Source organism: Alexandromys fortis, unplaced genomic scaffold, assembly GCF_014885135.2.
Source record: "Alexandromys fortis isolate MF-2015 unplaced genomic scaffold, M_Fortis_MF-2015_v1.1 scaffold_352, whole genome shotgun sequence".
NCBI classification, from domain to species: Eukaryota; Metazoa; Chordata; class Mammalia; order Rodentia; family Cricetidae; genus Alexandromys; species Alexandromys fortis.
Window position 1 is genome coordinate 137,890 of NW_026068237.1, and position 11,090 is coordinate 148,979.

Below are 11,090 nucleotides of genomic sequence, written 5' to 3' on the forward strand. Positions count from 1 at the left end.
GTAAGATGTTTAAAAATAGAAAAGGCAGCTGGGGGACACGTGGTAAGAAGATTAGATTGGGAGGGCATCTACATAGAGTCATCCTATGCATTATTTGTACTATAGTTTATAGTTTAATAGTCATCCTATGCATTATTTGTACTATAGTTTATAGTGTATAGTTACCAGCACATTTAAACATAACAATAACAAGGTCACTTGGGAGAAGGAATACTATAAAATAACCAAAATTTTAGTATAGAAATTATAGATATTCAAAGACAGGGTCTCACTGTGTGACCCTGGCTGGTCTGAAACTCATTAGTAGAGAAGTTTGGCCACAAACAACTCACTAAGATCTGACAGCTTTAATCCCAAATGTTGGGATTAAAGATATGCACCACCACACCTGGCTGACAAGATTTTTTTTTTCTTTTGAGACAGGGTTTCTTTTTTTTTTTTAATTATTTATTTATTTATTATGTATACAGTGTTTCATCTGTCTGTATGCTTGCTGGCCAGAAGAGGGCACCAGATCTCATTACAGATGGCTGTGAGCCACCATGTGGTTGCTGAGAATTGAACTCAGGACCTCTGGAAGAGCAGTCAGTGCTCTCAACCTCTGAGCCATCTCTCCAGCCCAAGACAGGATTTCTTTGTGTAACATTCCTGGCTGTTTTGGAACTGATTTTGTAGATCAGTCTGGCCTCAAACTCACTGAGATCCACCACCTGCCTCTGCCTCTCAAGTGCTGGAATTAAAGGTGTGTGCCACCACCACCTGGCAGCTGACAAGACTTTTACACACTAAAAAAAGACAAGATAGCCAGACGATGGTGACGCACGCTTTTAATCCCAGCACTCGGGAGGCAGAGGCAGGCGGATCTCTGTGAGTTCGAGACCAGCCTGGTCTACAGAGCTAGTTCCAGGACAGACTCCAAAACCACAGAGAAACCCTGTCTCAAAAAAAAAAAAAGAAAAAAAGAAAAAAGACAAGACAATGAACTCCAAGTCCATTCTCAGAGAAAAGCACTCAAGATTTCTTCTAAAGCTTTCAGAAATTCCTATGAACACATGACCATATATATATATATATATATATATATATATATATGTCTCTTGTGTATGTGTTTATATATACATATATGTAAATATGACTATGTATAAAAATACATATGGTCATTATTAACACTCACCACCTACCAGCATGTCCACGTAGGTTCTGAGAATTGAATTCAGACCTCATGCCTGAAGGAAAGGACTTAACAAACCTCCCTGCCCTGCCATTTCTATTTTTAAAAAGCAATCCGTATCTTCATATCTGATTTACAAGCATAACACAAATCAGTTTCACTTACCCGCCTAACTTCTACCTCAAACACCAAGATTGAGTCTGTTGGCTGGGCCCAGCCTATCACTCCTTCAGAGCCAGCAGCACAGGCTGGAGGAATGATAATTAACCGTTTCCCTCCTTTCTTCATGCCCAATAGTCCATCCTCTAAGCCCTACAGAAACCAGAAGTGGGGAAAAACTCATCAGACAAAAAGAACATGCACACAAACACATAAACTTACACATATACACCACACACGCAATAAACAAACTAAAAGAAGGAATAAAAGCTAGCATATCTGGAGTTGGGCGAACATTTAAATGCTGGGGGGCAGAAGTAAATACTATTAAAAGAGTGGAAGCTAACACATATTAATCACATCTTTCCAGGTGCTATGATTAAGAATTTCACCTGCTTATTTAATTCCATCTGCTTGTTTAATTCATGATTGCTGGCATAGCCTTCACTTAAGTAAGAAAAGAGAGTTTTGGAGGTTCAATAGCTGCATTAAAGACCATACACTCAGTAGGTATAAAGCTGATGCTGGACATGAGATGTGTCTAACTTCAAGGAGTATGCTTTAACTGGTTAATAGAAAAAGTCTCTAAAGACTCAGCACATTCCCAACACCATGACACTGATCAGATGCTAAAATACTCATTGATAAGCAAAATTCCCAACTCAGTCATAGTGGTGCTCCTCAGGCTACACCATATCAAACAGGTGAGAAGCAAGCATTATGGCAGTTGCTGTGGGAACAATGGAATAATTTCATCACAGCCTTAGGAGGAAAAAGAAAACAAATGCACTCATCTTCAGTATAAGAAGCAAACATTTCTCCAATGTCAACAGTGTAGAAAACACCTTCCTACCCTTCAAACAAGCATTTCCAGATTCTAGAGGTTAAGGACAGGTTAGGCATACCACAACATTTAAGCTAAATTCCAAAACAGGCTTTTACCTTGACTACTTTTCCTGATCCCAATTTCAGGCGAAGTGGTTTATCTTTGTTAGCAGTAGAGTCAAAAACCTGTCATTTGGTAAAATAAATAAAGTCAAGTCAGTTTCAAAAACAATAATCATGATACTCAACTAACAGGAAATGACAGGTATAATAATGGGCACACAGCCTCTGAGGAAATTAAAAAGATAGGACTACATTATGGTTGGAGGTTATCACAAGTATCCCAGGAACCCAGGAACAAGGATTTACCACACTGGGGAGCAGCACACTTCTGGCACCATCAGCTGAGCACCTTTCATCATAACAAATGTTTTCATCTGGTGCTGATACAGTCCTGCCAGGAAGTTGGGATGAGGATTACTAACCTCCTTGTACCTCTTTTCCAGCCAAGAGTTTAACAGATTTGGTCCAGGTCAAACCGGGATACAACTGGACTTAATCAGCTCACCATCCTTTTTAGATACAGGTTTTTACTATGTAGCCCTGGGTGGCCTGGAATTCACTATGTAGACCGGGCAGGCCCAAACTCATAGAGATCTGCCTGCACCTGCCTTCCAAGTGCTGGAATTAAACATTGATGCCACTACGGCCTACACATTCACACTTCTTAAGTCATACAATTCTTTCTGTATTAAAATTTAGTATTAAAAACAAACTTTTCAACATATTTACAGTGTTTGTTAAAAAGGAAATGGTAGCTAGACACAGTGGCGTGATTTTAATCCCAGAACTCTGGGGAGAGGGCAGAGGCAGGCAGATCTCTGTGAACTCCAGGCCAGCCTGATCTACCTAGCAAGTTCCAGGCCATCCAGGGCTACATAGTGAGCCTTTTTCAAGAAGAAAAAGAAATATGGTGAGAAGTTTTAAAAATAAGATCTATTTCTTAAAGATATATTCAGGTTTAAAAGTGGTAGTGAGGACAAGACACACACATCAGTTATCCTTGGGAAACTGTGTCCCTCCTACATGAGGTGGGTGTGGGGCACTGAGCACATCTGCACAGGAGCTTTTCATGAATGTGCCCCAAAGCAGTTGTGGACACGGATTCAGCCCTCACAGGGGTCCTACTGATCAGAGTTCACTTTCCATTGCACATGGAAGGTCGCAGGCCACTTACACAGAAAGAACTTGGAAAATAAAGTCTTACCTGGCCCAGCACCTGATTCTGAAGGAGCCAGCCTGTATAGGTTACTTCCAAAGAATCTCCAATGTCTACTGCAGGACCCTCTGCTGCAACCAGATCCTGACATAGCACTGCATCCAAGGAAGAATGGCTATTGCACTTGGCCACACACACCTGCAAGGTCAAAATCAGAGCACCATCAGCTTGGTTTAAGCTTCATACATACCCATTCAATCACCACTAATATTCTTCCTCAAACAACTGCATACTAACAAGCAGGTAACAAGTTTAGAAGTAAGCCATTCCAAAGTTAGTAATCTGGCCAGGAATCAAGGTGCCTAAGAAGACAGCATTGGAGTCAGGATATCTGGGTACAGATCCAGGCATTGCCAGTTCTTAATTCTGACCTACAGCAATTAACTTAATCTCCACATATCTATCTACCCATTCCCACTTGCAAAATGAAGAAGAGCTTTGCAAATCGTATAGGGTGGCTATGAAAACTAGACAGGCCAATTCAAACAGAGTGCTTAGCAATGTGCCTAGGAAATAAAAGTAAGTATACAGAGGCTCTGATCTCATGATCTAATAATCAACTCCCAAAGACCTAACCTCCTCCTACCATCACCTCAGTGATTAAATTTCAATAATCTCCGAGGGAAAGGCACATTCAAACCATAACAGAGAACATCCATATTACAAGCGTCCTAAATAATTTTTCATGAGGTGGAAAGATAAAATACAGAAAATGTAGAACTCTTGAAGGAATACACATACTTACACTTATTATACACATTTAAAAAAGCAATATAATGTGTTAATATGTGTTACTCTGGGTTGATGTAGGATAGTCTTTCTGTATGCTGTGAATATGTGTTGCTCTCATTGGTTGGTAAATAAAGCTGCTTTGGCCTATGGCAAGGCAGGATAGAGCCAGGCAGGAAATCCAGGCAGAGATACTGGAGAAGAAGGGTGGAGTCTGGGAGACTCAAGCAGCGGCTGAAGGAGGGAGATGCTAGAGCACTGGAAAGCCATCGGCCATGTGGCAATACACAGAACAGATATGGATTAATTTAAAGATAAGGGCTAGCTAGTAATAAACCAACCATTTATAATTAATATAAGCCTCTGAGTGATCATTTTAAAAAACGGCTGTAGGGACAGAGAAACAGTCGGGTCCTTACACTGGATAGCAAAGCCATGAGTGTGTGTGTGTTATATGCTTGTGGGGGGGGGCACGTGGATTCTAAGGGCACCACCACTCTTGACTTTCTCTTTGTCACACAGTTCTAGGGATAGAACTCAAGTCCTCATGCTTACATGACAAGCACTTAACCAAGTAGCCTTTAAATGATTTTTTAGATGTTTTTCTACAATGAGTTTATAAAATTTCAAGTCTTTTGAAATGCTACTTTTGCAGGTTCCATGTATCTTTAAGAAAATTGTGTAGCAAAAAAGGTAAGGATTTTTGCATGTATAGATGTGTGTGGTATGTGTATACATGTGTTCACATGTGTGGACACATGGATGTGAGGCTGCATGTGTCTGGAGGTCAGAGATTAATGTTAGATGTCTCCCTTGATAGCTATAATTACTGAGACAGGGTCTCTGGCTGAACCCACAGCCCCCGGTTCTGTTAGTCTAACCAGCCAGTTTGCTCTGGGAATCCACCTCTGCCACACTCGTCTACCACTTATTTGAGTGCTGGGGATGTGAACTCTGGTCCTTACACTTGCACAGCAACAAGTATTTTAACACCTGACCATTGCTCTAGCATAGGAAAAAACTGTTTAATCAAATAAGCTTATATTTCTCCATTTTTCCCTTTAAACATTTCCTCAGGCAATTTCAGTAAGAACTTCTATTCTTTTCCTGCAACACAGCAAGTTTAGTGGGTTCTTTACCTTGTCATTGATAACACAGAGCAGTATTGGTTTTGCCATAACGTAAGTAAGGAAGACTCCAAACAAGTGCTCTGGCTTTGCACAGGAAAGAGGAAGAAGACCTTACCTGCTTATTGAACGCCACAGCAGCCTTCTCTGACTCAAACATGATAGACCAATTTTGTCTCTGGTCATCATAAAAGGTGCTGTAGTTATTGGACCGAACCTAGAAAAAGAAAAAAAGTGTGGGTAATTCAAGCAGAGCAGCACATGGGTAACTCGACTATCTCAGCTCACAGAGCACGACTGACTCAGGGGACTCGGAGAGATAGTAAGGACCCCTCCTTCCTCAGCCTCCCATTAGTCCACGTTCCCAAAAGGAGCCAAGAGACCTTTTTGAAAGGTTGCTTACTGATGTCCAGGTCTGAGCAGAGGATCTTTTCCTACCAGGAATATTTAGGGCCATCTTTCCCACAAACCTAAAGGGGCTAGTGACTCCGCATGAGGGGCTCTTACCATTAGCTCAAAGTTCAGATGAATTGTAGCAACAGTCACTGGCTGCTGCTGACTGATGTAAAGAAGAATCCTATACTGTAATCAAACACAATGGACAGAAAAAGAAAGCAGATGTAAGACATGAGGCTACTGTTCAGTCCGGGAATACGATTCTTCATTGCCCACTTTAACTCTTGTCATTCTGGCCTCACTCTAGCCATAATTAACAATTGCTTTATTTTGTTGGCATTTCCATTCGTGTGAGGGGTAACTAAGAGATGGTGCCTGGATGTTTTACAGAAGATACAAGCTAGATTGGGTGGTGCATGCCTGTAACCCCAGCACTTGGGAGGCTGACACAGGAGGACCGCCATGAGTTTGAATTCAATAAGAACTTCAGAATGAAACTCTGTCTCAAAAAACAAACAAAAAACATCAATCAACCACCACCACCAACAACAAAAATCTTCTAAACTTGAGGGAGAAATCACATAAATGATATGTGTGTGAATTTTCACATGTATATGTGCCCATGTGGAATCAGCCAGATTGAGAAAAAAAAACAACGTTTCCTACATCCTAATAGCTTCCTCTGCCCCTTCCTATCATAATCTCTCCCTACCCCAGGGAACCACTACTAAGACTCGGTCACAGGTCAATTTCACTATAGTTAAATTACTATAAATGATTCTAGATCTTGATTTTTGTCCTGCTTTTTAACTTAGACTCGAGCCCTGTTACTTACCAATACTTGGTTCTCTATCGTGCATCACTCTTATTCTATATGAATACACCTCAGCTTATTTACTCACTCTCATTCAGGTTGTGTCCAGTTGGAAACCATTATGGACTGAGCATCTGTGAACTTTCTCCATGTTTTCTAGAGGACATGGACATACACCTCCTTCTCCCTAATGAACTTCTTTCCAAGTTTCTCATAGTAACAATGCACTGATAATGGATTCTCTCAACTTTTGTTTGTTTGCAAATTTATTTTGTCCTTATTTCTTACTGGTATTTTTCTTGGTATAGGACTACACACAGAGAGTCAGGATTATAGCAAGAACTACAGCATGTACTTAGAAAGATCATGGGTAAGAAAAACCATGGATGGGAAACCTCAGTGGAACTCTGAAGCACAGCTTACTTCAATACTGAGGGGACTTAAGAGATGAGTGAATAGCCACAAGGCAGAATGCCCCACTCTCTAGGACCTCTCAGATGGGACAAAACCCCAGACCCCTCCCCCAACTCCCTCGGCTTTTCTAGCCAGCAAGCAGTAAAATAAAATAAAATAAAATAAAATCTTGAATTTATTCCATTCCATGTAAATGGATGGAATTAGAAAACACGATCCCGAGTGAGATAACCCAGACCCAAAAAGATGAATATGGTATGTACTCACTCCTAAGTGGATACTAGTCATAAACAAAGAATATTGAGCCTATAGTTCATGAACCTAGAGAAGCTAAGTACTAAGGTGAACCCAAAGTAAAATATATATAGACCCACCTCGAAATTGGAAATGGACAGGATTGACTGGCAGGGTTGGGAGCATGGGGGTGGGGGAGAGGGAAGAGGGGAGGGCAGGAGAAGAGAAGGGGAGAGTAGAACTTGAGGAAATGAGGGTAGGAGAGCCATTATGGGTTAGTAGAAACCTGGCTCTAGAAAAATTCCCAGGAATGCAAAAGGATGATCCCACCTATGACCCTGGGCAATAGAGGAGAGGAGGCCGATCTTGACTTGTCCTGTAATCAGAATGATGATTATCTTAAATATCACCATAGAGCCTTCATCCAGCAACTGATGGAGGCAGAGGCAGAGACCCACAGGGCTGATCTCCCAAAGTCCAGTTAAGAATGGAAGGAATGAGAATATGAGCAAAGAGGTCAAGACCATGATGGGTTCACCCACTGAAACAGTTTACCTGAGCTAATGGGAGCTCACCAGCTCCAGCCGGACTGAAAAGGAACAAGCATAGAACCAAACTAGTTCCTCTGAATGTGACTGACCGTTGAATTGCTGGGGCAGACTTAAGGGGCCACTGGCAGTGGCACCAGGATTTATCCCCACTGCTTGTATTGGCTTTTGGGGAACTGGTTCTCTTTGGATGGACACCTTGCTCAGCCTAGATATAGTAGGGAGGGCCTTGGACCTTTCCCAAAGCAATGCCTTACCTTCTCTGAGGATTGGATGGGGGTGAGGTGGGAGGGTGTGTGGAGGGAATGGGGAGGGGAGGAAGTGGGAACTTGAATTGGTATTTTTTTTTAATCTAATAAATTAAAAAGTTTTAAGTATATAAAGAGAGAAAATTCAAGTTAGTAGAATCAGAAATGGTGTTGGGGAACGTAAATAACGATTCTGCAGAAATAAAGAGAGCCTGTTTTCTAGGACTTGACATGCCTAGGGCCAGTGCAGGGCCTCGAGGTGCGGAGTCTGTGACATCCAAACTCTAAAGTACAGACGGAGTGCCCTATGAACACTGCTTCAAAGTCTTCAACACAATCCTGCTGCACTGAGTCCAGCAGCATACTAGAAGAATTTTGCAGTGTGACCAAAGGGTGTGTTTATTCCTGGATTTCAAGGATGGTCAGCAGAATTCCAGGTCTATCCCCAAGACCTCTGCTTTTCCTTGTTTGCCCTGAGCAAGAAACACCTAGTTTCTTGACTCTTTTGTGACCCAGTCAACTGCATACTTTCCTCTTCAGGTTTGAAGATAAGCTGGGACTTATGATCACGCTGGAAATGCTGCCAAAGTTGTTTAGTTTAATGATGGGAAACATAGGTTAACTATGTTGGTAATCAGAGAGAAAATAGTCTTGGCCCACAGCCAAGTCTCCTAAACCTCATCTAAATTTCATAGCTAAATCCTCTCTTTATGAATACACCTAGGTAGAATAATTCTTTCCTTGGCTTAATCTGGTCTGATTGGAATTCTTTCACCAGCGGAGAGGTTCCGTTAAAAAAATATTCTTAACTGTTGGAGGTCCCATCAAGCTGGGTCTGTTTTTCCCAATGGGCACGGCGCCAACGTGTTGGAAAATGCCCAAGCTCTCAGCCAGACTAGACTGGCTTTGGACTCTATGCAGGTGGGGTCCCCTGGGGTTTCAGGCTTTCGTTGAAGTCTTCACCACGCCAAAAGTCTGATCCACGCAGCGAAAACCAAACCTTTTGCTGAGATGGGACTTGGGTGTCAGGAGATGTTCCTCACTGACTTCTCATGCACCCCATTCGTGACTCAAGGGCTCTGTTCGTGGATGCATCTCAACAGGCTTGAGTCACACAGGCATGAGCTTCCAGTGGGTCCTTACAATTCCAAGCCAATTATTCAAACGCCCTTAAGCAGCCTTTTACAAAAAAAATTCTTTTAAATTGGGGCTGTTTAACCTAAATTAACAACACTCCAAAAGTTCCTAGCTGCACGCTCTCATCCCGCCCCCTTTCGCCTCTTCCTCTGTGCTGATTCATACCACACACAGTTTGTCCCCCTATTCTGCCTCTTCTCTGCTGATTAATACAACGCAGTTTGTCCTGCCCCCCCCCCCAAAAAAAGAAAAATCATGGATGAACTTTGAGGGTACTGAGCTAATAAAGCAAATCAATCACAAAAAGATAAATATCATATGAGTTCACTTACATAAGGCTATCTAAGAATGACTGTGTGCATTATATATCAATTAAACAAACAGAAACATCCAAATAATTAAAATTCACCTATGGGCTAGAGACAAAATGACTCAGTGGTTAAGAGCATTTGTTGCTCTTCTAGAGGACCTGCGTTTAGTTCCCCAAATCCAAGATAGGAGGCTCAAAACCATTTGTAACTCTATCTCCAAGGTAAAAGACACCTTTGGGCCCCTCAGCTACCTGCATGAATATGCATATTCCCACATGTAGACACAAATACTTACACATAACTAAAAATAATAAAATAAATATTTTTAAGAATAAAATCTGATGTGTATTCTATTTTTCAAAGTAAAGGGCTGATCACCACAGCGGTAAACTGAAGTGGCCGTAAGAGGATTATGCTGGAGGGTCGACTCCTAATTCCTAGTGCCTGCACATGCTCCCAACTCTCCTAATTCAGTTCCAGAGGGTACAGTGCTCTCTTCTTGCCTCTACAGGCACCACACCCTCACTTGGTACAAAGAAAAACAATAAAGGTGAAATATTCATATACTAAAATAAATAAACAAATCTTAAAAAATTTTTACAAACCAGTCTGCTTCTAAGTTGTCCTGATTCTCAGGCAGGACCTGTCCAAGGTTTTGGCTAAGTGCCTAGACAGTCTCTAACTCCTTGGTTCTTAAAGTTCTACTCAACAGACTTTTAGCTGAGTTCTTTAGCTACTTCCCCATGAAGTTCAAAATCTAGCAAATACAAGGAGAAGAAGACAGTTGTCACTTGTCCTTTCCCTCTAGAAGTGTTTCTATTACGCACCACAAAGCTGCAGAAATTGTTGAGTCTGGCCCAGTACCTGGACTTAATACCACCCCTGACCTCAACAAATGTTCCACAGGGGAAAAGCCATGTAGAGATGCAAGACTCTGGGCTGTTAATTTCTCTTTTCTTGAGCAGTTTCTGCTTGTGTCACCTGAAGGCAGCTATATGCTCAAGGGATACAACAGAGGCGCCCCAATCCTTTTTTCATTTATCTTCCCTTCAACATTTCTACGGCTCCCCAGAGAGTTTTTTTTTTAATCTAAAGAACTTACAATATAACTGATGCAATTTATCTGTGTCTTTCTTCTTTAGACAGAATCTCACTGTGTAGCTCTAGAAAACCATATCTCCCTTGAGCCTACAGAGATCCTCCTGCATCTGCCTCTCAGGTCCTGTGTGTGCTATCGCCAGCTATCAACTTTTTAATATGAATGCATGCTTTGTGTGTATGTATGTCTGTGTACCATGTCTGTACCTTCTGCCTGGTGTCTGTTGAGGCCAGAAGAGAGCATTGGATCCCCTTGAACTGAAGTTACAGACTGTAGGGATAAGTCCCACCCCTAAGGGGGCGTGTTCGCCTCAGGCTAAAGTTTGCCTATAAATTTGGCGAGCATGCTCCCAGCGCTTGCGGGAAACAGTGGTTCTGTAAGTCTATTCCTCCATTAAAGCTGTCTATATTTTGACAATCTGTCTGCATTCGCTTACGCCGTTACATTTTGGTGTCCAACGTCGGGCTATTTTGCCCCCGACTCAAGCCTGCTAGCTAACACAGCACGCTCCCGGGTTAGTTTGTGTGTGACTCAGGCCCCAGGGCTGAGTCCGAGATACACTCGGCCTTCAGGCCCATGCGGATCTCTGTGAGTTCGAG

The 11,090-nt window shown here is 42.0% G+C and overlaps 1 protein-coding gene across 4 annotated transcripts in view; it reads right to left on the bottom strand.

The window, feature by feature from the left end:
- Positions 1-11,090, bottom strand: part of Fkbp15 (FKBP prolyl isomerase family member 15) — a 75,695-nt gene that overhangs the window by 41,336 nt on the left and 23,269 nt on the right. For all 4 annotated transcript variants that reach the window (XM_050131010.1, XM_050131008.1, XM_050131009.1 and 1 more), the window contains exons 5-9: positions 5,798-5,872; positions 5,409-5,507; positions 3,423-3,572; positions 2,273-2,341; positions 1,337-1,483 (exon numbers count right to left, since the gene is read on the bottom strand). In XM_050131010.1, the coding sequence (XP_049986967.1) occupies positions 1,337-1,483; positions 2,273-2,341; positions 3,423-3,572; positions 5,409-5,507; positions 5,798-5,872 (540 nt within the window). The remainder of the gene's footprint in view (positions 1-1,336; positions 1,484-2,272; positions 2,342-3,422; positions 3,573-5,408; positions 5,508-5,797; positions 5,873-11,090) is intronic.